Source organism: Platalea leucorodia (assembly GCF_965183815.1).
Source record: "Platalea leucorodia genome assembly, chromosome: 5".
Classification (NCBI taxonomy): Eukaryota; Metazoa; Chordata; class Aves; order Pelecaniformes; family Threskiornithidae; genus Platalea; species Platalea leucorodia.
The window spans coordinates 90,049,281-90,072,902 of NC_138827.1; the positions used below are offsets into that span (position 1 = coordinate 90,049,281).

The following is a 23,622-nucleotide window of genomic DNA, read 5'->3' on the forward strand; positions in this document are numbered from 1 at the left end:
AAAAGACCAAAACTAGGCAACTGAAATATAAGGAAAAACAAATCAAAAGATGAAGGAAAGTATATCTGACCTGCAGTTAAAACATGAAATTTTATTTACTCTTGAACCAAATCATCTTTCAGACAGGCCAGGCTGCCTAAGGACACTTCAGAACTTACTAAAAAACCTAACCACCACCCTTATGGGCGGCGGGGAAGGAGACTGAGCAGCATGACATTTACACCACGCTGCCATAAGGGATTGGCTCCCGTGTAATACAAAGGAGTCAGCCATATGGTTGCCACAGATCAGAAATTGTCAAGTTGTCATTTAAATGTTAAACTGAGTTTTATGGAGACAGCGTAGTGGCTGCTTAGGGAGTTTGATGAGCAACACAAAGGCTAGTAGAGGGACTCTGCAGGTGTGAAGTCACAACAGCAATATCCAGAGATCTGAAGTGTAAGCCCTCACTAAATCAATTACTCTCAAAGAACATTTTTGGCCACAATTAACAATACGTTAATTGCTGGGATTGATCTAGTTTCAATTTTGAGCCTCTTTCAGCTTCACTTCCAGTTACCCAAAGTGGATCTGTCTGTTTACACAGCGCATTTGTACTGATGTTATTTGCTGATTCAATCTTTCTGTGAGCAGAAGTGAATGTCCTCTTGCCTGGGAGAGGAATGACCTCAAACATCAGACTATGCGTCGTTTCTGTGACCTTCTGAATATCTGATCTGAATGGTACAAACCAATCGCTACTTTGAAAAGATCTGTGGTGTGAACAGAAGTAGAAAGCAGTTGTAATGGCAAATAATAGTATCGGAGTTCTCTTTAAACAATTTTTTTGTCTTCTTGTAAAGAAGATGAATTTGGACTGTTTTCAGAGCTTCTGTGATCTTGTTCTTCAGATTAAAAATGACTAAATTCATTTCCAACACAGCAGTGCTCAGTGAATGATATATTATTGCTACTAAATCAGAGCACAGGAAATACCAACATGCTTTAATTTTAAGGGATTTTTTATGAGCTCTTTGAGAAGAAATACCATGTCTGCAGAGCTCACTGCTGGAAAAGATCCAGTGGGTTACACTGTGCCTTTCAGAAAAAACAATGCACTGCAGTGGTCCAAGAGCACTGTGTCCCACAGCCTGGAGGAGCTTATGCCACTCTTGCCTAGGGAAAGAAATGACTGCAACCCCTAAACCCAGAGGGAGCTACCCAAAGTGCAGGCACGTGTAGCTCAACTCCTTCTGTACCTTTCTTCTTGCACTGCTACTCTGAGTCCAGAAGAATAAATGCATGAGAGGTTATGCCTCATCTGTGAAGCAGACCCTGAGACGTCAGTGCTCTGAGCAATGAGGCTGTGATGGGTTTTTCACCTCTCTGTCCCACTGCGTTCAGATAAGAGGACAGCCTAGCCTCATGTTGTGAATGTGTACTATGCCTTAGTAGGCAATCCTTCCTACTTAGTCATATTTGTTTTCCACAGGCTTATAAATGTGCTGAGCTGCATTTCCTAAGATGGAGGTAAATGGTAAGAGAAATCACGCTGGGAAAACATAAATCCTCACGTGCCAATGAGGAGGTTTTAATCTGCACTAGAAATGAGTGAAAACAATAAGCATCACGCATCACTTGAGCATGAATTATTTAAGGATTTTTCTCTTCCCCTTGGTGCTCTGAATTCTCAAGAAAAAAACAAAGAAAAGTAGGCCAGAATAGAGGAGGGGAGCAGATGGAAGCAAAGGTATGAAAAGATACTCACTGTGGCACGATTACGATTTGCACAAAGCAGATGAAGAGGAAGACTAGGGAGGCACAAGCCACGTAAGCTCCAAACCTGTCATCCACCTGCTTGGAGTACTGCAAAAACGCAAACAGGGTTATGTTAGTGGGAATTTTTGCTGGCTGCCACAAAAACTTCTTACTTGGCTTCCATTTACGTCCTTGGAAAGCAGCGCTGGTAGGAAACGACTAACACTGCAAACTCCTTTTTTCTCTGGGCAAGCTGTAAGGGCTTGAACAGACCCAAAGGCCAGGGAACAAACCCACACAGCTGGGTGGAGAGAGGATTCACCATCTGCCCCTTGCACAAGAGGAACAGGAATGGATTAACTGGGACCAGGATTCTAGGTCACCATCGTCAGACCTAAACTTCTTCCATGGGAAGTTTCCTCCAACAGGGATGAATGTTGCTAATGAGAAAACCTTGTATTTTGTGGAGACAGCTTGGCTCGTTCTAATGATAGTGCGAGGATGCTGCGGTTTTCACACAGTCACTCCTTCCAACTACTTGTCAACATATTGGTCACATGGGAGCTCCATCCGATTCCCAAAGATGCTTTATTTAGCTTGAAGCACAGTTCTCAGTACAGACGGTCTCAATGTTTGAACCACAAAATAAAAGGTGCTCAGAGCAGGTGAACCGCTAATTTCCCTAGCAGTTTTCAGCTATAAAATTGAAGGGAAGGAGTTGGGGGAAATTACATGCTTAAGCTTTTATCCAGTCCCACACTGATTCATAGAATAGCTGTAAATCCTGCAAAGGTATGCCTTTGCAATACGTTGCAATTCATGTCATTGAAAGAGGATTTCTAAATAAAATGCTAAAATAGCTAGTGCAAACTTAATTACTGGAGCTTTTTCCATTGAATAATGAGTTTAACCTGAAGATCACTCAAGTATACCAAGGATCTGTCCTTGGATAAAGAAAAAGAAAAAAGATGACTTTAACTTTGGGCTGTTAAAAACAGCAGTTTATATAGTACCCTTAATAAAAGCATCTGGGTACCTCTGGACTTAACTGAATGGAACTTTGCAGCCATCTAGAGCTGATGTTGTCTCTGTTACACAGACAGAGAGATTGAAAAGATCTTTGCCTCACAACAATGATATCTGAAACAAAATCAGGAAGCAATCAGCCATTCAGGAGCCCTAAGTCTGTTACTCCTCTTTCTCACATTTGTGAGACAGAGAACTCTACTTATTGCTTAAAATGGGTTCCCAAAAATGACCAGAGCACAAATTGCATCCCAATGAAGCTTAGTAGAACCTGGGGCTCCCTGGGGATGCAAAGGGCAGAGTAAAGCCCCTCCAGAGGTGATTCGGAGCTCAGGCAGGCTGAAGCAGGTTTCTCCAGTGATTTGAGGGAGAAAAGGGGTGACTGCAATCTCAGTTTGGATGGCTCAAGGTCAGAGACACAAATCTGGTTTATTCTGGATTCCCTTTACAGCTCATCATTGTATATTCACGTGTGTCTGACACAAATGGCTTGGTTTTCCTGCCCAGTGCTCCCTTCAGATGCCTGTGGCTTTCTAGGGACATGGATATTAAGGTTTACATGAAGAAGCATGGATTTTTTAAGATCACAATCCCACCTCCAACACCTAAAACCTAGCTTTACCTATAGATATAAAAGCTTGACCTTATGTGCAAGTATTAAAATTCACAACAAGCTTGACTGACACATTGCAATGATTTTTAGACAACGTTACCTTTTTCTCCAAGTCAGGCTCCCTGAATGTTAAGAGGAACTTGCGCACGTGCTCAGAGCGTAACCGGTCAATACTTCTGGCATCGATGGCACGGCCCAGAAACTCATCCACTTCATCTTCTGGGTTCATACTTTCCTGTGTATTCCTGAGGATGTCACAAAAAGGGAGCATAAGAGGACAAGATAATTTCCCCCTCCTCACCATATGTTATCATTTCACTGTATAACAAGCTGGAGGTTAATGGCATTTTGCTTATGACAGCTTCAAGTTGGGAAACGGATTATGAGCTGAGAGGAAAATGATATCAGCTCTAAAGCTCATTGCCAGTCCTGAGTCCACCAGTGAAAGGATTTGATTTACTTGCCCTTTTTCAATACTACATCCATCTGTTTTCTTGCCTTGCAGTCTCTTTATCGTCCTTCATTCTCTAAAATTGGTCAGTACTCTCCTTCCACTAGTCCTCTGACTTATTCTTCCCTGCAGTGCCGTGCTGTTGTAGCTGTTAGTGCCTGAACTGGCAAAATGATTTATGTAACCAGTCATATTTCTTGCTTCCCAATAATAATTTCTGTAAAGATTTCTGTGAAAATTTCTGAACTTGAACAATTCACCATTTTTGAGAAAAAATTGTCCACAGAATGAACATGTGGGGAAAAAAATGTGGCCTGACACCCCACTGCCTCCCCTTCATGCAGTTATTTATGAGCATAAAGCACGAGACAAAGTTTTCTGTTTACAAGATATTTACTTAAGTCAAGGAAAGGTTGCAAAAGAAAAAGGTAGCAAAAGAAGAAAATGCAAATTAGATTCTGCTTTCTAACTATGTGGAACAAGACTTCTAAATTGCTTATAAACTTTAGTATCAGTGTGTTTGTGATGCTCAGCTACAGCTTCAGAAAAATGAGGCTGATTTTCAAAAACTGTTGAAAAAAATAACACTGAAAACTTAATCACCCTGAGGCATTTTGCACTGGGGATCAGGAAACCTGAAGCACCTCCCCAAACTCTCTAGTTATTTTTAAAACCTAACAGGATTTTAATGACCTGATGTTGTCACTTTAATGGCCTGCTTTAAACCTAGCTATAGGCAGAAATTAAAAGCTAATCCTCTAGTGCTGTTTTTCTGCTCTGCTTTCATGATTGCCAAGGTTATCCATGGGATATGCCAATAGTTATCCATTGGATTACGCCCTCTACTTGCACTGGGGCATATTCCAGTGGATAACTGTTTCTATGTGCAAACCCCATGATGGCACAGCAACTCACGGCTCATGTTGTGTGACCTTCACTTAGGCACTCTGGACAAAAAATCCCGAGGTCTGACAAGCATGAGGGAAAGCTACACTGCTTTATTTTCTTGGTTTTATTTGTACTGCATAACAGTGCATAATGCATAAACGCTGTGTTGCAGCCAGCAGGCCCCTACCGGTACGACTGTGCTGTAGAGCGGAGACCGCTCAAAGCAGCTTAAAGACCAGAGTGTGACTCTGTTTTAAAAGTTAAAGGTCTCTTTCCAAAAGAAAGGCTCTCCAAAAGCTTTCTGCAAAACTGGACCAGATTTCAAGAAGTCCTCTGTACCCCAACTCTACCAGGTACCTCTTGCCAAGAGAAAAATAAATTGGGTCCATCTACTCATTTCCATTCCAACTCCCTTCACCCCAGCCAGCGAGTTCAATGTGTTCGCACCTCAGCTGGGTCATGACGACACACCATCTATTTAGTAACCATATGGCAATTGCAAACCTAGTTTGTCTCAAGGTCTTATCTGTATTTTAGACAATCTTAATATTTCAGTAGGGTTGGGGAAAAGAGTTTTTTATTTTGGGGCTCTAGACTTATTTAATTCATTGAACTTCATATATTCCACTTTGAAATTAAAAGTGGTTTTGTCCCTGGAAGGACAGGACATTCCATTTACTTCTTAGGGGAAAACTTCCTTAGGGGAAACACATCTGCTTGAGCATTCAAGACAATGCTGCTTATTTTCATTCAGTGCTCACAATGTCTTCTGGACTCATAAAAATGAGCAAGGAAATCATTAGGCTTTGTATTTACAGAATGTCTTCCAAGATCCTGTGAGTTATTTACACATTTGGGTCATTCACATCTAGTCATTTCATACCACATATGAAAGATGCAATACATTTTCCCCTAGAACCGAAGCAAAAGAGTCGGCTCAGCATCTTGGCGAATGTCAGTTAAATTTCAAGTTCGAGTCTAAAAGCATCACTCAGGAAGACACGAAGAGAAGAAACTGCCTGCCTGGGCTTTGGCCTCGGCTGCCTCCAGTTTTGTAATAGGTCATTATACTGCTGAGAGTATCTCTAATACTACAATAACTTCTGTGGCTGCAGATTGTGTAGAAATACCCCTGCAGGTTTTAAATTGCCTTGCTGGGATATTTGCCGTGAAGCAGCCACCTTCACGTAGACTGCAGGGAAGCTTAGTCACCTTGCATATACCTAGCTGCTCGGGTGACTTTCACAGCCAGTTGTACCCCAACGAAGTAACCATACAGCAAGTTTGGGTACATTTGCATAAATGCAATTTTAAATTCTCCCCCTACTAAGGAGTGCCCTGGAGGCAGTGTCTGTAAGTCAGAGCTGAGGTACTGCCACAGACTAATGAAATTCATATGTGAAAATACTTATTGATATATTGATTGTGTGTGTGTGGAGGGAAACCAAGGATTTCAGGCCACCGTGAAACTTCCAGGAACACCTCTTAAAAGTACTGCTGAGATTTCTCCAAATGCAGCCAACAGAAAATTGTTGCAAGGGACAGAAACAGCATGAACAGAGCTTGGAGCAACTTTTGCACTCTACTTGAAAGCTAGCAATTAACCCAGAGATGCTGGCTTCAGAATAATCCAAAAATGTTCTGCTGATTTAATTACTTTCTGCAAATTAAGAGTGTGACCACTGCCAAAACTACATGTATGCCATAATTTCAAATGCCTCATGCCTAGATTCAAGAACTGAATCTGCATTTAGGCACTTAAGTGTTGGGTCCTGTTTTCAAAGATGCATGGTGCCTATGTCTGCTGTAAGAGAAAAGTATTGATGCTCAGCGTTTCTGCATGTGAAGGCACTAGGTTGAGTGCTTGACATGGTTTAAGTATCTGATTTTAACCAATATGACCACGAACATTTTCTGCTAGAGAATTTTTTGGCTGAATCTTTGTTCTTGAGTTAAACAGATTTCTGGATCAAGAGAATCTGAGGCAAGTAGTAGCTACTTTTGGTGCTGAGCAGAAATGCAAAAATCCTGCAATCTGTATAATAAGATGGTGTCATACTGAATCAGCACTCTAAATACACAGCTCTTAGCTATTGGCCGTAACAGCTCAAGTAACCTTTTCAAACTATGGGACAGAGGAGAGACATTATGGTCCTTGGAGCAACAGTGGAGATGCCTTTCCTCACCACCTGGGTGATTCTATTGTGGACCAACACTGAGGCAGCTGAAGTTATGTTTTCTTGCACAAACTATGAGGAGAGATGCTATTTCATGAGGGATACTTAAAATTTCTGTATTCCTAAGAATTATTTTGTTGTAATCTGTTAGCTCTTTTCTGTCCAAAGTATATCTAACATCCACTGAGTTCCCAGCAGCCATGGATGCAACAAGAAACCCTGGTGACTCCCCCTAGACACCTTGTCACATCAGCGAAACATCCCAGGGCACACAGAGCTAAATGTTATGAAAATCAGGTTTTCAGTGAAGGGCAAGGGAAGGAGAGAATGATTCTTAATATTGCCATGTTCAAACTTATCGCTTCCCTTTACTTTTAGGGAGTTGCTCTCAATGCTCAACCACCATAATGTGAATTTTCCCAAAGCCAGATGCTCAGGGCCCACAGAAGCATTTAGCTGTCCCAGCTCACAGAGGTCTGCTTAGTCCTGACCGGCATGATAAGGAGCAACAGCAACATATTTTAGGCATCAGTCTCCTCTACTGTCACCTATCTTGCTCTAAGCAAGCTTACAATTAACGCCATTCAGTGGGACCTAATGTGAAATTATTCCAAGCACCTTCAATACAGGAAATGCTTTTGTTATGTCCAGCTGTAGAAGTTAAAAAGTGAACACAGTTGGGTTTTTTTCTCCAAAAGCAATTTTTCAAAATACCACTCTTGTTAAATTGTTATTTAACCTATTCTTTTTTAAAGTTCTATATGAAAAAAAAGAAAACGCTGCTTTAATGTGGCTGTATTTTAGAGCATGTAAATTTGAATTTACTTTTTCAAATAAGCTGTCATTTCCGAGTTCATTTTTATATATAGAAACAAGTAACATGTAATAATAAGTAATATAAAATATATATAAATAAACTCAGAAACTACATCTGTATTTCAATACACATATAAATTTTTCTTATTGGAGATGTTCAACACTTAGACATACTTTACAGAAAGATTTTGTTCTTGGGATATTTTCAAAGCAGCAAATAGCAAAGAATATTGGGGGCAAGGGGAAGAGCAGCCAAAGCATTTTAATTACAAAAGCAAGTCAGAACCACACAAACGAATAAATGTTTTGAGGGCAGCGGCAGTTCTGAATGCACATCAGTCAATCCCATGCCCTCGGCTGGCTGTCCCTCCAGGAGAAACCTCTGGGGAGTCCAGGCATTATTCTTGGCTGCTGGGCATTAATTTTTGTCTTTTTTTAATATGAGAAAAAAATCCCAAATGTGCAAACATAACAGTACATGACAGAAGTAAATTTGCTTACTTGTCCTTGGGGTCCTCAAAACCCTGAAAGAAAGGAAAAGGACACAAGGGTTAGGAAACAGGCTGACCTTGAGAACACAAAGTATCCTGAGAACAGCATTTCGCAGAGGAGTTTTCAGGGCACTCATTTGTTAGGTGTGGATGGATAGCCTTACCCACCCACACCAATATTTTGTGCTGCCGTATCATCAGGCAGGCAGAGCATTTTTAGTAAAACAAGATGAGGGAAATGCTTCAGCTGACTGCTGGCATGCTTTACTTCAGGTGTCTTCTTTTTTGCACTCGCTGTTACAAATGATACAGTGGAAATTATGCTGATAACTGAGGATGTATTTTACTTGAAACAAAACTCAGAATGATAACATAGGTCAACTATTGTATTCAACAAGGTTGCACCTCTTTATGGCAGGGCTTGGCTAGGGGAGCTGGATGCATTTTGGTTTTCATCTCTTCAGGAGGAAGCTCAAGGGGTCTCCTTCCTTCTCCCCTCACTGCATGCACGCATGCACAAAACATGTTTTCCTGAATAAGATTTCAGGAATTATTTATAATATTTGTAATAGCCAAAATGTTCATAATTGCTTCAGGACCACCCGAACTGAGTAAGTGTATGTATTTATGGGTCATCCATAGTTTAAGTGGCTAGAAGGCCTCAGAGAAAAATGCGTACGGAGGCATAATTTTATATGTTTAGCATTAACATACCTAATAGACCAAATTGCATCAAAATGGCCATTTTGCATGGGCTGAGACAAAATCTGCCCTCTGACATCTTGGCTTAAATTTAACTGAAGTCAAGAAAAGTTGTATGTTTGACAAGTAGGGTCAAATACTCAGGCACAGAGTTTGTACCCTGTGTTCCAAAACATAAACCAAATGTAGCTGGGAGATAGGAAGAATTCCTTTTGTTTTCCTCCCAGAGACCTCAAGCCAAAACCGCTCAGAGCATGTGAGGATATTCCAGCTGCTGGATCTGCAGCCACTACCAGGCTGGGGGCAGCAAACTGAGATCCATCCTGACTGTAAAAAAGTAAAAATCTTCAGGCAAAAGTCTTCCCACAGCCGCCTTGTCCAACACCATCAGAAATAAGAACATTGACCAAATGATACTAAACGACAACAGATTTTGCCCTTGCAACTAGTTAGCAATGTCGCGACATGGTGAGAGGCAGAAGTAAAGCCAACACAGTCTCCCTGAACAGCACCAGCTTTGCAACAGGGAAAAAGTGGGTTTTGTCACTCAGGTCAACAGCCTGGACTGTGATTCACTGCGAGAGCAATTTCCATTTTTACATACTCCATTTCAGACTTAAACCACATTTCAAAATAGAAACTGCAACTCCAACTTAACCCATCAGAAATTCAGATAAAGGAAGTCTCTTGGTCCCATGTAACAACCACCAGCAGATCCAGTGGGAAGAAGGAAATAGTAATGTTGATTCAAAGTTAGCATGTCAAGTTATCCAAGCCAAAAAAAACATGTACTTTTTGATTTCCTATTAAAGAGTGATGAAGCGATCATTCAAGTTTTTGTTGCGTGGCTTTTTTTTTTCCCCTTTGCTTAATCATTTTACAGTTGTCAGGAATATCTGATTGATTTATTTATTTATCCTCTAAGCAATGATACAACACAGTGCCAAAACCAAAAGCTCACTGATTAATCATGGAGACAAAATGCTCACTAATTTGTCTGGTGTCATAGTCAGTTAGGCTGAAAAAAAAAGAAAATCAGCTGAACATGAATAGCTACCAGCTAAGAAATAAGGGGAGGGAACTGATGAGAAAACAGCCAGTACTCGCTTATTAGATAGACATCAAGTTCACATTTTCAAGCTTAGCCACATGGGAACTGGTGACTGACTGCAGTGGGAGAGTCCCCTAAAATGGTCTGATTTTCACGGACAGCTGCGTAACCATTTATCCCACTGAAATCCTGAAACTAAACACAGATCTCATACTCCAGCCTCCTAGCTGCACAAGTTTAAGGATACAGGCCAACCAGGTCAAGTTACCAAAACACCTCAGCAAGCATATCCTCCAAAAATTCCCCAATCTTTCAAGCATGGAGAAATACATAGGCTGCATATTTAACTGGACACTTACATGGGTGATCACTTGATCAACATGGAATTTGATGCTCCCCTGCTTCTCTCCCCCAGCAAAACTGTTACAAGGAAAGTCTCTAAAATAATATGGAATTAATTGATCTAGCTTTTCAATTTAAAATACTAAATTGTGCTTGAAACCCTGGAAATTATTCATGCTGGTAGCTCAAATTAAATTGGTGTTTCAAAATTAAAAACTCAAAAAAGGCATATTTCAGGTAAAGCAAAAAAGGGAAAGATTATTACATTTTCTTTCCTGGATCTTCATTTAACGAGGCTAAATATTTAAGAGTGACTTGAACTTTAATTAGAGAGAATCAGCTTAAAATTAAATGTAGTAGGAACCTCTTTAAGTTAAGCAAATTAAATGATTCACTTCAAATGTTCCCATTTCATATGAAAGATTTTTCAAGCAGAACTGCCAAAAATGGAATTGTTATGGAGAAAGGTCTGCAGGACTATTTTAGGAAAAAAACCCTCAAACACAGCTTCTTAAAAACTGTCCATTTATTACAGGAGATCCTTCTTATTTTCACTGAAAGACTTTGCCAGGATACAGAGCAAATATACCTCTAGGATCTGGCTGTGACCAGAGATTTTCTTCCCTATCCACTAAAGCATCCATGTCTCAATCACATACCAAGAAGCCTTTTAAGTGGAGATGATTGCACGCACAGGCTCACGCTGCTCGCCTTGTGCTGGGTTGGGACGGAAATTTGCCCCTGGGTTTTGGTTAATGTGTTTTCACCTCCTCCTACGTCGTGGGCATGCTTGGTCCGTTGAAAAACCTGCACCTGAATTATTTCCTTCCCCGTGCGCGAGGCTTGGGCACTTATGACACATTGGTCTTTTTTCTTCTCCGCAGCTGGCAAATAGTTTAGTTTCTTTAGGAGTCAGATGCTTTGCTCCAATTAAAGCCCTCTGACTCAGCATAAGGCTGCTCGCATGAATTGCAACGGTCTGTGTTACACATGGGATAAACACTAAGCACAATCAATCCTGCAGAAATACGGTCTACATGGATTTGCCTTCATTCCTAAAGGACTAACACACTCGTGATCTAGTAGACAAATTTCCAAGCTCAAGCAGGAAAATGAAATAATGGGGGCTGCTACTGCGAGCGTGCCTATAAAGCCACAAACAGCATCCCTGATCTCACCTGTCTGTGCGTGCCGCTGGAGGCTGGGTAGCTGGGCTGGGGCTGTACCCAGCCTGCTCGGGTACAGAGCAGGTTTTGAGCAGCACAAAGATATGTCAAGATTGGCATTTCTGCACACACGCGTACAGAAATCTGAACTCCCAGAAAAAATCGCTGATAAAAATGAGGTGCCTGTCATTTAGGAGAGGGGGGAAAGGGGCGTAGGAAGAGAAGGAGCCAATTCCTGGAGTTATGTATATAAATCCCCTCTTGACTGCTTAGGGATTTGTGCCCAGCAGACTGAAGCAGTGCCAATGGCTTTCTAGGGTACTGAGAACAAAAGGCTGGGAATTGTCAGCAGGGATGAAAATGGCAAAAGTGGTGACGGCTACAAGAATCAGACAGATAGCAGTTCACAGGAGTTCAAGAATAGCTCCATAATCGTGATGATGAAGTAGCCCTTGTTAAGGCCACAATTCCTTTTCTCTAGAAGGGAGCATAAGGCATGAGATCGGTCTTATTGCAGTGCAGTACTAATGGACTGCTGCATATAGGATCTCATGCAATTTTTATTCAGTCTCATTTTAAATATCCCTGATACTGGAGTTTTTCCCATTCCCCCGGGAGGCTGCATTATTCTGCCATCAGATTGCAAATGTAAAGGTAATAGCATTTAATAATTGCTCTGAGACTAATACAGTTCTCTCTCTGACTTCAGGAATATTAACCCAAACTTAGCTGAATCAGCTCCCTTAAAGGCGCTAGTACCTACCAAAGAACAGCCCTGCTCTTTCTTCTTTTCTACATGAGATTCTTAGAAAAACGTATTTTTTATAGCACTTACTTTTAATGACCATCCTCAGTGGGAGTAGACATGTGCAGAAGGAAAAAAAGAGGGAATGTTATATTACTGCATCTGTCCCTAAGGCTTACTATTTTATGGGGGACATTCTATGAATATATATTGTGCTAAAAGCTCATATGACTGCCATCTCTCTGCTTGACTTCTAAATTAACTAAGCCCTTTTCTTTGAAGATTAAAACTGATTCCTTAAATAGAATGATAAAGCGTTTGTCAAAGCCATGACAAGCTGACTGCTATACGATAATGCTTCGAATCAAGCACCATTAGAAATAATAATTCTAACTTTGAGAACATTAGGTGCAATTATTAACATATTGTAAATATGCAAAGAGAAGTGGAATAGACTTTACATCCTTTTAACTGTTCATTTAGCTCCAAAAATAAGACAGTAGAGAGGCTGATGAACTCTATGACCTTCTTAATGGCAACATGGCTGGGAAGCATGGATTCCACCTTAAAATCTTCACTGGCAACTCTAGCAAAGATTGTAAGAACAAAAATGACAGAGAAACTAATTTTTTTTTTTCCCCTTTTTTCACCTCTAGAACAAAGTTGAAATGGGACTTACATGATGTTAAAGCAGAAATCAAAAGAACTTTAGACTTAGGGACAAAATGAGCTTTGTAAGACGTCAGGCCAACTTGCAAAGCAAAGGTGCTTCACAGAGACAGCGACCATGGGAAACAGAAAAGGAGAGTGACAGGCTGAGAGTGGATGTAGTTAAAAACAAACCTGGTTTGGCCTCACCACAAAACTAATTATTCACATCTGTTTTCAGCAGTGTTATACATTCTGCTTTTGTCCCTGTGGTCAACAAGACAAGGCTATGAAGATAGATGCTGTCAGGTGTAAAAGCAGAAACAAAACTGAAGGACTTCAAAGCACTCAAGCCAGAAATAACACCGTTTCTATACCAGAGTCCAGAAAGAACTGGCACAGAAAATCCTAAGCCTGTTAGGAAGGATATTTAACAAGTATCTAAGTGCAGAACAACAAACTGGCAGAAAACCAGTTTATGAAACAGATTATATGACGAGTGTGTCTGCTATAGCTGGAACACAGACTAATGAGCTCCAAAAAGGAAAGCTGAAGTGCTCCCTTTCTGCAGCCCACCCCACTTGACAAATAGACTTTCATTCCTCTGCACTGCTCACAGATGGTAAAACCCTCTACTTGGTTCTCCTCAAAATGATTTCGTACACAGCCCCCAGCTGGTAGACCGGACCTGGCCAAACCCATGAATTTATTTGGCCCATCAGATTTATATCTGCAGAACATAAGCAGTTGCTTTTGAAATATGTTTTCCCCCTTACTTTTAACTTCTGGCTCTGAACTCACACCTCTGAGAAGTGCAGGTTGCTCACACTTCCCAGTTTTCTGTGAACTCTGAATCCAAATTTCTTCAGTTCAAAGGTCATGTTTTCAAGTGGAATGGTATGTCGTTCTGCACCTCACTTGTGAACAGTTACCAGAACTTGCAAAACAGAAAAAGGCATAAAAATAGGTAGTCCTAGAAATGCTCTGAATCAGTTCCTGGCTCCCCCTTCTGTCCTTTCATCTCTACACTCCAAACAATGATAAACAGAAAAAAATTCTACAGAAACTACTGTCAAGTAGCCTTCTAATCAGATGCAGACAGATTGAATCCAAGCCTAACCAGCCTTAATTGAAATCGCCCACTGGCGCTGGCCGGAGTTGCTCACCCTCTCTGAAAACCAGACCCAAACCTGCTGCCCTCCATCCTTTTGTCATTAAAGCTTACTGTCTGCTTTAGGAAGCTCTGGAAATCATTCTGGTAAGCGCCACAACTCCACCTCTGATATCCACCTGTGCAACGCTGCCACGAACATCAGAGGAAATGTTTCTGTGAATAAAGGGGAATTGGTATCTTTATTTCTGTAGGCTTAATTTAGTCCCACTCAGAAACTGTCTGACACTTTTTAGAAGTGTCTTGATCCAAACCACCTTTTCCCATATGACTACGATTTACTCTAGAAAAGGGTATTGCATGGTGGAAAAATTATCAGTGCAAGACGTCCAAGCAACTATTAAACTCTACCTAAGTTTCACAAAAGCCAGCTGCAGATCAGCTGTTGCATCTCACTGACTCTCATCCCTCTTTTAAAGAATTTAATAAAGGATGATTGCAAGCCCTTATCAACTAGAATAAAAGTTAGCTTTGCAGATGAGGATACAAAACTGTATGAAACCTCTGACAAATTGAGCAATATACAATGTTTTATATGGCTCCCACTCGTTTATATGAGATCACACAGAACACGTGAATCAGACAAATCCTCTTTTCAGAAGCACTGAAGCAATTATATAGCATAACTGCAGGATAGCATTCCTCCCCTTTCTGTTTGTGAGCTATCTAAACCAAATTGCCTACACAAAACCCAGACTAGACTAACAATTTCCTCCCAGGTCTATAGCAATATGTGGAGATTACAGCAGAAAGGATTGCTCAAGGGTTTCTCCCTGCTTGATTACGCGTTCAGGGGATTCTGCATACTACAATAGCAGCAAAAAAATAATGGATCAAATTCTTCTCCATTGGGTGCCCCTGTCCAGCTCCGCTGATGTCAATGTTGCTATTACCAGATTTGGCACATGATTGCTGGAAAAGAGGATAACGGTGACCTTCAGTTAAATGAAACCTTTAGAAGGAGGGTGAACCCTCAGTGCCTCACTCACGGACTCAAATCCACTTCTCTCTGATGGGGCTGCACTATTGACCAAGGAAAACTTGCCCTACGGAGTTTTATTTTAATTTTTTAATCATTTCTGATGTTTAAGTGGTAGAGCTGGCACAGAACCAGCTCTAGCATCTGTTCCTCTGATGCACCTGTTCCCCAATTTTGATTTCTGAGTAACAAGAAAATCTATTGTACGGGCAACTCGGAGACATAAAGGGAGGAAGCGAGCTGTATTGGCGATGCAACACGCAGAGAATTGTTTGATTTAGGACAGGGTGAATAGGACAAAGAATTATATTTTATGGTTGAATGACCAGGCTTGTAGATGAGTGTTGTTTCATTAGAAAGTAAACACCAAGCAATCAAATATCATGTAGAAGACTGTGCAGAGCTCTGAGCAGCACCGCAAGGAATCAGGCAGTGCCTACCTGAAAGAAGAGCTTGTTCTTTATTGCACCGGCCATATCCAGGATGCATTTTTATAACCTTGTCTCACATTTTTAGCATCTGCATGCAGTCATATTTCCTACACATGTATAATCCCTATTTGATTTTATTGCGGTTTTTACTTTGTAACTAACATTGATATCATACACAATTTCATTGCAAATTAAATGCTTCTTTACTTGTACTCAGACTCATGACAGCAGCATGGTCAGACTGAAATCAGTATTGCAGATCTTGAGGGTTTCCTCTTTCTGTTCCTAAACTTCCTAATGTTAAACCCTTCCAGCAGCTGAAAAAATAAAAGGAAATCTGCCAGGCATCTACAACCGGGCTTAGTAACCACGTTAGCTACTCTGCTCACATTTGATTATAAGGACTCAGAGGCACCCATTTCTAAGAGCTAAGCTGCTCAGTCCTACTAGCCAGTGTAAAATAAATATAATAGCTGTATGGCAGCCTTAAGACCCAACAGCGGGACTTTCCATAGCTGAGTAGATCTCATGACACAACTAATGCTTTTTTTTTGGAAGCCAGACAGCATTAGGCTGTGTCAAGTCTGGTTGTAAGAAAGACCTCAACAATGACCAATGTCTTCTGGGCAGCACTACTAAAACCTCAGTAGGAGTGCTGGGCTCAGTGCAGGCGCTGCCTCTTATTGATGAAAAGGCAAGCGCTCAGAGGGGAACAAGAACAACCACTGGGCTGGAAAGCACCAACTAGGGAACAAACTTGATGAGGGAATCGGAGCTGTGCAGAGACATGGTAATAGTCTTCAAATACAGAGAAGAGAACTGTAAAGGAGAGAAAATTAAACTGTCCTCTAGCTACTGTGAATAGCTCACACAGCACTGTGTTTTAAAATTGAGGTGAGGGAATATGAAGCGAAACGTTAAGAAAAATAATCAAACTGTTGAAAAGGATGCCCGGCAAGACTGTGAGATTTCCATCCGTTGAGGTTTTTAAACAAGAGCTAGAGAAATATCTGTCAGAAACGTTGCTCCTGTAGAAGGGGAGAAGATTGATGCCTTGAAGTTCTGTGCAGCCTAGATTGGAAATTTTGTAACATCTTTAAATCTATCTCATGTAATTCTTATATTCTTTAGTCCCTATAAATTCTCCTAATACATATTTTTTTACGTTATTGTTCTGTATTTGCAAAGGATTTTGTGATGCCCCTCCAGACTGAAAAGCCTTGAATAAAATAAATAAAATGCTTCCAGGAAAATCAGGAATTCCACAAGCTTCTTATATAGCCTGTTCCTTGCATCTAAGCTTTTTTTTAACTTAGATCTTCCTTGCAGCAAATTAAGATGATGATTGTTTTTAATCCTGCCCTTTGCAGTCATGGAGAATGATTTATCATTATTTTCTGTCCTCACAAACCTTCACGTATTTGAAGACTTTTGTTTCTGATCAGTCTTCTCCCTTCTAGACTAAACAAACCCAATACTTCAACACTTCTTCATAGGTCACACTATTGAAACTCTCCTAATTTGTAATCTTCTCCACTGGACTACCTCCAATTCATCCACATTCTCCTAAAGGATTGTAATCCCAAACTGGACGTGGTTTTCCAGCTATGACCTTAATAATGCTGAGCAGGGTAAAGGATGCAAGAGAATCATCTATCATCTAGAACAGCCCTGTAATTTTGGAAGTTATCAACATTTGCCTTTTTATCGCTGTTTACAACAAACCTGTTTCAGTTTACAGTCAACTACAATCCCCAAATTGTTGGGTTTTTTTAATAGTAGTTTTGTCTTGCTGATGAAAACTAAGACATGAGTATTATTTCCAGAAGTCAAAAATCCGTCAATATTTATGAAAGCACTCCGAAATCTATACTGGGAAAAGTAAAATGTTTCTTAGTGCTGTATAAATATTGTTATAGCTATAAATATACCTGTACTCACAAATGCTTTCAAGTCTGTTTATTTTTTACCCTTTGGCAATTAAAAACTGGACCAGAGAGACAGTGGGGAAGACACGGCTGGTGTATGGAGACTTGGGGGAATGCTGCTCCTTTGCATACATCATGAGAAGCACAAAAGTCTGCATTTCCAGACACACACAGTCACTGGTTCTGGACTGACCACTTTTGTTTAGGAAATAAGAAAACATGCTGTAAAAAGCAATAAAAATAGAAAGCAGCTGTGCTGCTTTTCTGCCGTGCTCTGGCTCTTTTCGTACTCTATATACAGTGACAAAGCTGATCCTGTCCAGGCTCCTCTGCCTGCCCAGGGTGAGCAAGGCAGCCCTCCACCCGCTCCATGCCGGCAGCATCACCCTGTCCAACAACACGGGCTCCCAGGGCCAGGGCTGCAGCAGAGGCTGCCAGCTCAGAGCAAGGCTCTTTGCCTTCCCTCGCCATTTGTATCTGATCTTCCTCTGCTGCAAATTTACCAGTTTTTTAGGGGCAGGCACTGACCCAGCAGTGCAACTCAGCACAGTCCCCAGGACCGGCTTTCTCTAGGCAGTGGCTCCACCAGCTAATGGGGATAAGGGTCAGCAATGGGCAACATTGGTGTCTCCTGCCTGCTGCCTCCCTGGAGGCTCTGCACAGCAAGAAAGGCCACTTCTAAGCAATGGGAGGGGAAAAAGAAGGATTGGGGGTGGTCTGGAAAGCAGACCTGTGCATGAGGGACACGGAGGGGCTGTTGGGCAGGACGGGATGAGCTAGCACAGTTGCAATCCCAGCTGACTCGGACCCCAGTTAGCTAGGGTAGGAGTAGGAAAATAACTCCAGTTTTCCAGGATATTTGAGATACTGCTGCATGGACATATGTAGGGTATTTTGTCTTATTTATATGTGTGTGCAAGTGCCTGAATAAACTCCTGTGTGCCCAGGGGAACAACTTAGCCTAGGAGCATCATGGAAAGTCAGCTGGACCCAGCAGAGGCTAAGCTCCAAGCCACAACGCGGAGAGAAGGAGGGACCAAAGACCTCTCCATGCCGCCGTCCGGGCTGCTCTCCCACACAAACCCCGCCAGGTGCATGGCCAGTGTGCCCTGGCACGGCAGTGTGTTGAAATGCCACGATAAAAGGCGGGGGAAGAGTATATGGCTACCTTTGATACTAATCCATCTCATCCAGGACTACTGCTAATATATGCTAAGAATAGAGACAGCTATCAGAGCCAAAGTTCAAAGGAAAGAAAAATGGCTCAAATAATTCTGTTTTCTATTAAATATAACAGTTCCCTCCCAAAAAATCAATTCAGGGAACTTTAATATTCTCTTTTGGGGAATTGTAAGTAGCACCACAAAAAAACCTGCCTCTCTATTCTGGAAATATGGTTGTCTTCATAATGCAAAATGTTCTAAGTTTGTGACAAAAAAATGTGTCCTTTATAACCATCCATATTACTCCCTACACACAATGTATTCATATCTACATATCAATATAATGTAACTGCACATCACTGCAATATTACCTGGCTCCTGCCTGAGGACTATCTCACAACTACCCTTATAAACACTTGTTTTGAAATTACAGGGCTAAGGAGCTCCAGGTTTTAAAGAGAAAGGCAACGTTGCACTGCCTGCCTTTGGCATACTACTTTGATTAATCCAACCTTACCTGTTCATAGTTTCCAAGAAAAAAGGCTACATATAATTACATGCAAGAGGTCTGGGGGAAAGGTGGGTGATGTGGAACAAAGAGCACATTTTCAGGAGCTTTGAAAGCTGGTGCAGCTTACCGAGATCAATGACATGTCATCCCAGAGGAGCACCGAAAAAAGCCTTTGTAGTTCTGCTCCCCTTCTGTTTGTCCGTATTTTGTATTTCTAAGCAGGCAGTTTGCCGACAGTATGCATGTGCATGCAGCCAGTGTGCACTCTGCATGCATTTAAGCACACATAGCATCCATGTAACACAATGTCAGAGATTACAGACAAAGTACTGTGCCAAGCTGGGTGGCACAAAGAAATGCATATTTAAATTAGAAGTTAACACAGAGAGAAGGAGTTGAGACAGGAGATGGAGAAATTGTTCCTATGATCTAATCAATAAAATGCCCATCTAGCAGATATTAAAATGGTCTCTAGGCCACGGAGAGCAGCATGTTTTCATTTTCGCTAATGCATCTCAAACATAAAGCAGTGGGAAATACTGTAAATAACAGATTTTAAAAAACAGTCCCCGAGAACAACAAAAAGTCTAGCTGAAAATGATACATCTGAATCAGGCTTAAATTGGTTTTCAAGAAATAGCCTGATGCGTGCAACATCAGCCTCTCAAAAAAGAGCTTAATACAAGAGGCAGTACAGAAGCAGATTGAGTGGGAAAGATTTTCTGAGCTGCTGAATTTATAAAAAGGTAAATACCACTACAGGGAAAGGTTTGAGATAAGGAGGGGGGAAAAAAAAAAGACAAGCTTTTCCTTGAGGGGCAGTGAAGTTTTTAGGACTCAGCTTGATATTTCAATAAATAATTATGTTTTTCCAACTGAACAACCAGCTAGACACGGCAAACTGTAATTAACACCAAGAAGCATAATACCATTTGGCATGCTTACACCTTGTTTCTGAACAGGAGGCTGCAAGAACCCCTTAAAAGCTATTCAGAGAAACTTATAATTATAATTATGTGCTAGTGTGATTAGGCTCTTCTAATAATGTCATGCCTATTGAGCGCGCCCTATTGAAAAGCCCACATGAAAAATGCACAGTTCCACTGATCTGTATGCTTATGTCAGAAGCCCTCATTTGGAGATCTGAGAAATGAAAGAAACATTACTATGGAGATTAAGAAATTTGGTTTAGCACTGTAAAATAATATTATGATTGAATAATATTAGCACCAACTATTAATAAATGTGCCAGCATTTCCCATTAGAAGACACCATATGCGGTTGCTTATAGCTATGCCAAAAGTTTTAAGCTGTGGGAGTGAATCTCATCTTAAAAAGTTCTTTGAATACTTTAAGGCTTTGGTGACCTGGAGCAGAACTTTGACTATGGGCAACAAAGTGGACAACAAATACACACTTTTGACTGTGCATGAAGGGTCAAAACAGCATTAATAAGGTCATAGAGCAATCTGATTATGCATGCAATTATAGAGGTGCTAAATATTGAAGAGCCAATATAATAGAAACTCTCTTTTCCTCATCTTTATTGCTGGAAACAAAGATATCATCTACAACGTTATGCAAAATAAGCCATAAAAGGGCTCTCAGTCCAATTGTGTTGGTAACTGGGTCTTGTTCATTTTAATTTAGAAGGACTGAAAGGTATAAGCAAGAAATGAAGATGCCTGCTACTTTAGGCCAATTAATCCATGTACTCGAGAATGTATTCTCAAGAGTTAAACAGTGGCATGATTCCTGAGGACCCATGAGTATACATGGGCATGTAGCTTATAGAAGGTGAACAGCATCTGTCTGTTATAATGCAAGCAAGAAACCTTTGCAGGTGCTGAAGTCTGTAATGATCTAGTAGAAATGTATGTCAGCTGCTGCTTGAATGCTTGGGTTACAGAGCAATTTTTGCAGATAATCACATCTTCTCACACAGCCTGGATGAGTTTTCAGAACGTGGGACAAGTCAGACAAAAGAGCCTTCTTTGTGCCATTCAGCCTCCTTTTCCCTCTCAAACAACCTTGCGCCTCATCTCACAATCACTCACCTCTAGATGTACCAATTATTATTATTTCTGGAGTCAAAGTAGAATTTACCACCCCCATTTGGAAAACACCCTCGGGGCTGCAAAAACCTTCAGACAAAGCAGGGAGGGATATATAATGCTGTATTAAGAAGAAAAGAAATTAAGGTCCATAAAGCAAGGCATTACCATTCTCTTCATCTCCTTGGAGACCTGGTGAGCTCCAAGGTGATTATAAAAGGGCCGGTCAACACCCCAATGGGGCGGGTTATGGCTGATGGAATTAGCGCGCTGACGGTTCATCTTGGCTATTGTGGCTTTCTCGTCTTTCTGAAATACAAACGAGAGAGAAATGCAGAATAAATTTTAAAACATTTACATGGCAGTCATTCTGTAAGCATCTCTCACTTCTGATCTCTCACTCCAGAAGTTGGCTTTGTGCCTTGAACTTCACGGAGTGGCCGCTGACCAGGAGCAGTCCCAGTCCACCGTTTCTTTTTCTTCTCTTTTTTTATAACACTTGCCCCTAAGTGGTGCCCCGCATTTCACTCCTTTGCTTGTTTTCAATAACCAGCATAACCTGTGTAAACACAGGGAGCATTCCAAAATGGAGATATCTATTTTATTTTTAGTAAACTGAATCAAACTGAATAATTTCAGGCAGGAAATTGCAGTTCCAAGCTGAGATACTACATAGAATCACAGAATCATTTAGGATTGAGAAGACCTTTAAGATCATCAAGTCCAACCATTAACCTTGCACTGCCAAGTCCACCACTAAACCTTGTCCCTAAGCACCTACATAGAGGGTCTTCAAAAAAAAAAAAAAAAAGACTGGTGCATCTGCAAGAGAAACATACAGAGCAGTCTCGTTGAAGAACAGGAGCCTCGAAGATCCTTGAAGCTATGGGAATAAAGGATGCCCTTCTCTGTAGGTACAAGCAAATAATTTTCCACGCTTGCAAGAGCATCTTCCTAGACATGCTAAGGAAAGCATGTAAATCTTGCAAACAACTTAACTGTGTATCTGTTAAAGGTAATGGACAAAATGGTCTCCTCTACCCTAACTCTAGCTGCAAATTTTATCATTGACACTAACTTTCCTGAAGTTTGGACAAAGTCTTTGGTTTTGTTATTAGAGCAGGTTTTGAATCTTGGCTGTAATTGGAGCTTGCTGCAAAGTTTGCACAGGATCTGTCGGAAAGGTTTCATTCAATCTCAATGCCAGTTACAAGAGCACAGACGTGTAGCACGTAACTAGGCTAAACAACGGGCTGTTTAGTTCCTTATTTTGAATATATTCTCTAGCTAAAAAGACAGGCAGGTTTCCACGTGGAATGTTTTCTGCAGAAAGACAGGAGTTTATTGCACAAGATCAAACCCTTTAATCTTCTCTAGCAAGGACTGCACTGGAGACTTGCTCAGTGAGGACTGTGCGATTTACCTGTACTGACTCAGAAGGCAGAGGGGTGGCAATCATTACATCCTTGCTTAAAAGAGACAAACTCTGGAGAGCTTGAAAATTCAGACAGTAGGGACAGCTACAACTTGGCTGTTTATTATTTGAGAGTGTAAACTTTTTCAAGAGAATTACTGCTTCCATGAGATTACTGAAAAAATTAGACATAATAGTTAATTTTGGATTTCAGAAAGTGTTCAGACAACTGAATATTTTAAAAAGAAAGCATCAGTTTTTTTAAACTCTAGAATTTTGGTTCAAGTGTTATATGACAATACAGGTAGGTCTGCATCTTTTTTTGCCTGGAGTCTGCTTTGCCTACCTATTTATTTTGATTCCCCATTATTCACTGTAACTTGTACCTGTCAGGAGTTTCCACAATACCTGGTGTTATTTCCATGGTAACCAGAGAGTTAAATGTCAAGTGTTATGCTGCCTTAAATTATTTTTTTTAAAGAAATTTTAAGAAGTCTGCTAAAATTCAGTGCTGGAGAAAGCTGCCTGATTGACAAGCATGGGAAATCATCATCTCTTTTCTTGCAAAGAAGAGACAGCTACGATGACAACGTTTCCCATGAGACCACAAGCTCACCACACAGGCACCAAACATTCCCGGGAATGCAGTGCTGCAGGCTTCATGGCCGCTAGCTGGGGACATGGTGCCACTTGCGACAGGAGCCCTGTGCTGGACACCCAACTGGCCCCGTGACAGTAAGTAGCAGTGGTCACTGCAGCTCCAGGCTGCCACCAAAGATCTTTTTCCACCCAGCCAGGATGACAAGTGTAGGATCACAAGGAAACTCAGTGGGAGCAAACCTAAGGGAGCTGTTAGCTCCCTGGGATGTTTGCGGGGGAGAACCATACATGCTCCCACATTGCACGCCCCCAGGACAGCAAGTGCCTCCCACGTCGCCTCTTCCCCACACCGAGCCCACCACTGTTTCATCTGCAAGAGCTGAAAACTCCATCACTTGGCACGAGCTGAATTTCACATGAGCAATCATGACAGAGCCACTGGATAACCTCCAGGAGAGCTGCGTTTTAAATGTTTCTAAAAATACTCTAATATGATGTAATGCTGATGTCCAGATTTG

At 41.2% G+C, this 23,622-nt stretch overlaps 1 protein-coding gene across 2 annotated transcripts in view; it reads right to left on the reverse strand.

Annotated features, from left to right (window-relative positions):
- Positions 1 to 23,622, reverse strand: part of ADCY5 (adenylate cyclase 5) — a gene marked incomplete at its 5' end in the record, with an annotated part of 220,279 nt that overhangs the window by 24,095 nt on the left and 172,562 nt on the right. For both annotated transcript variants that reach the window (XM_082314450.1, XM_082314449.1), the window contains 4 exons: positions 1,748 to 1,845; positions 3,477 to 3,621; positions 8,210 to 8,232; positions 21,259 to 21,399. In XM_082314450.1, coding sequence (XP_082170576.1) covers positions 1,748 to 1,845; positions 3,477 to 3,621; positions 8,210 to 8,232; positions 21,259 to 21,399 — 407 coding nt within the window. The remainder of the gene's footprint in view (positions 1 to 1,747; positions 1,846 to 3,476; positions 3,622 to 8,209; positions 8,233 to 21,258; positions 21,400 to 23,622) is intronic.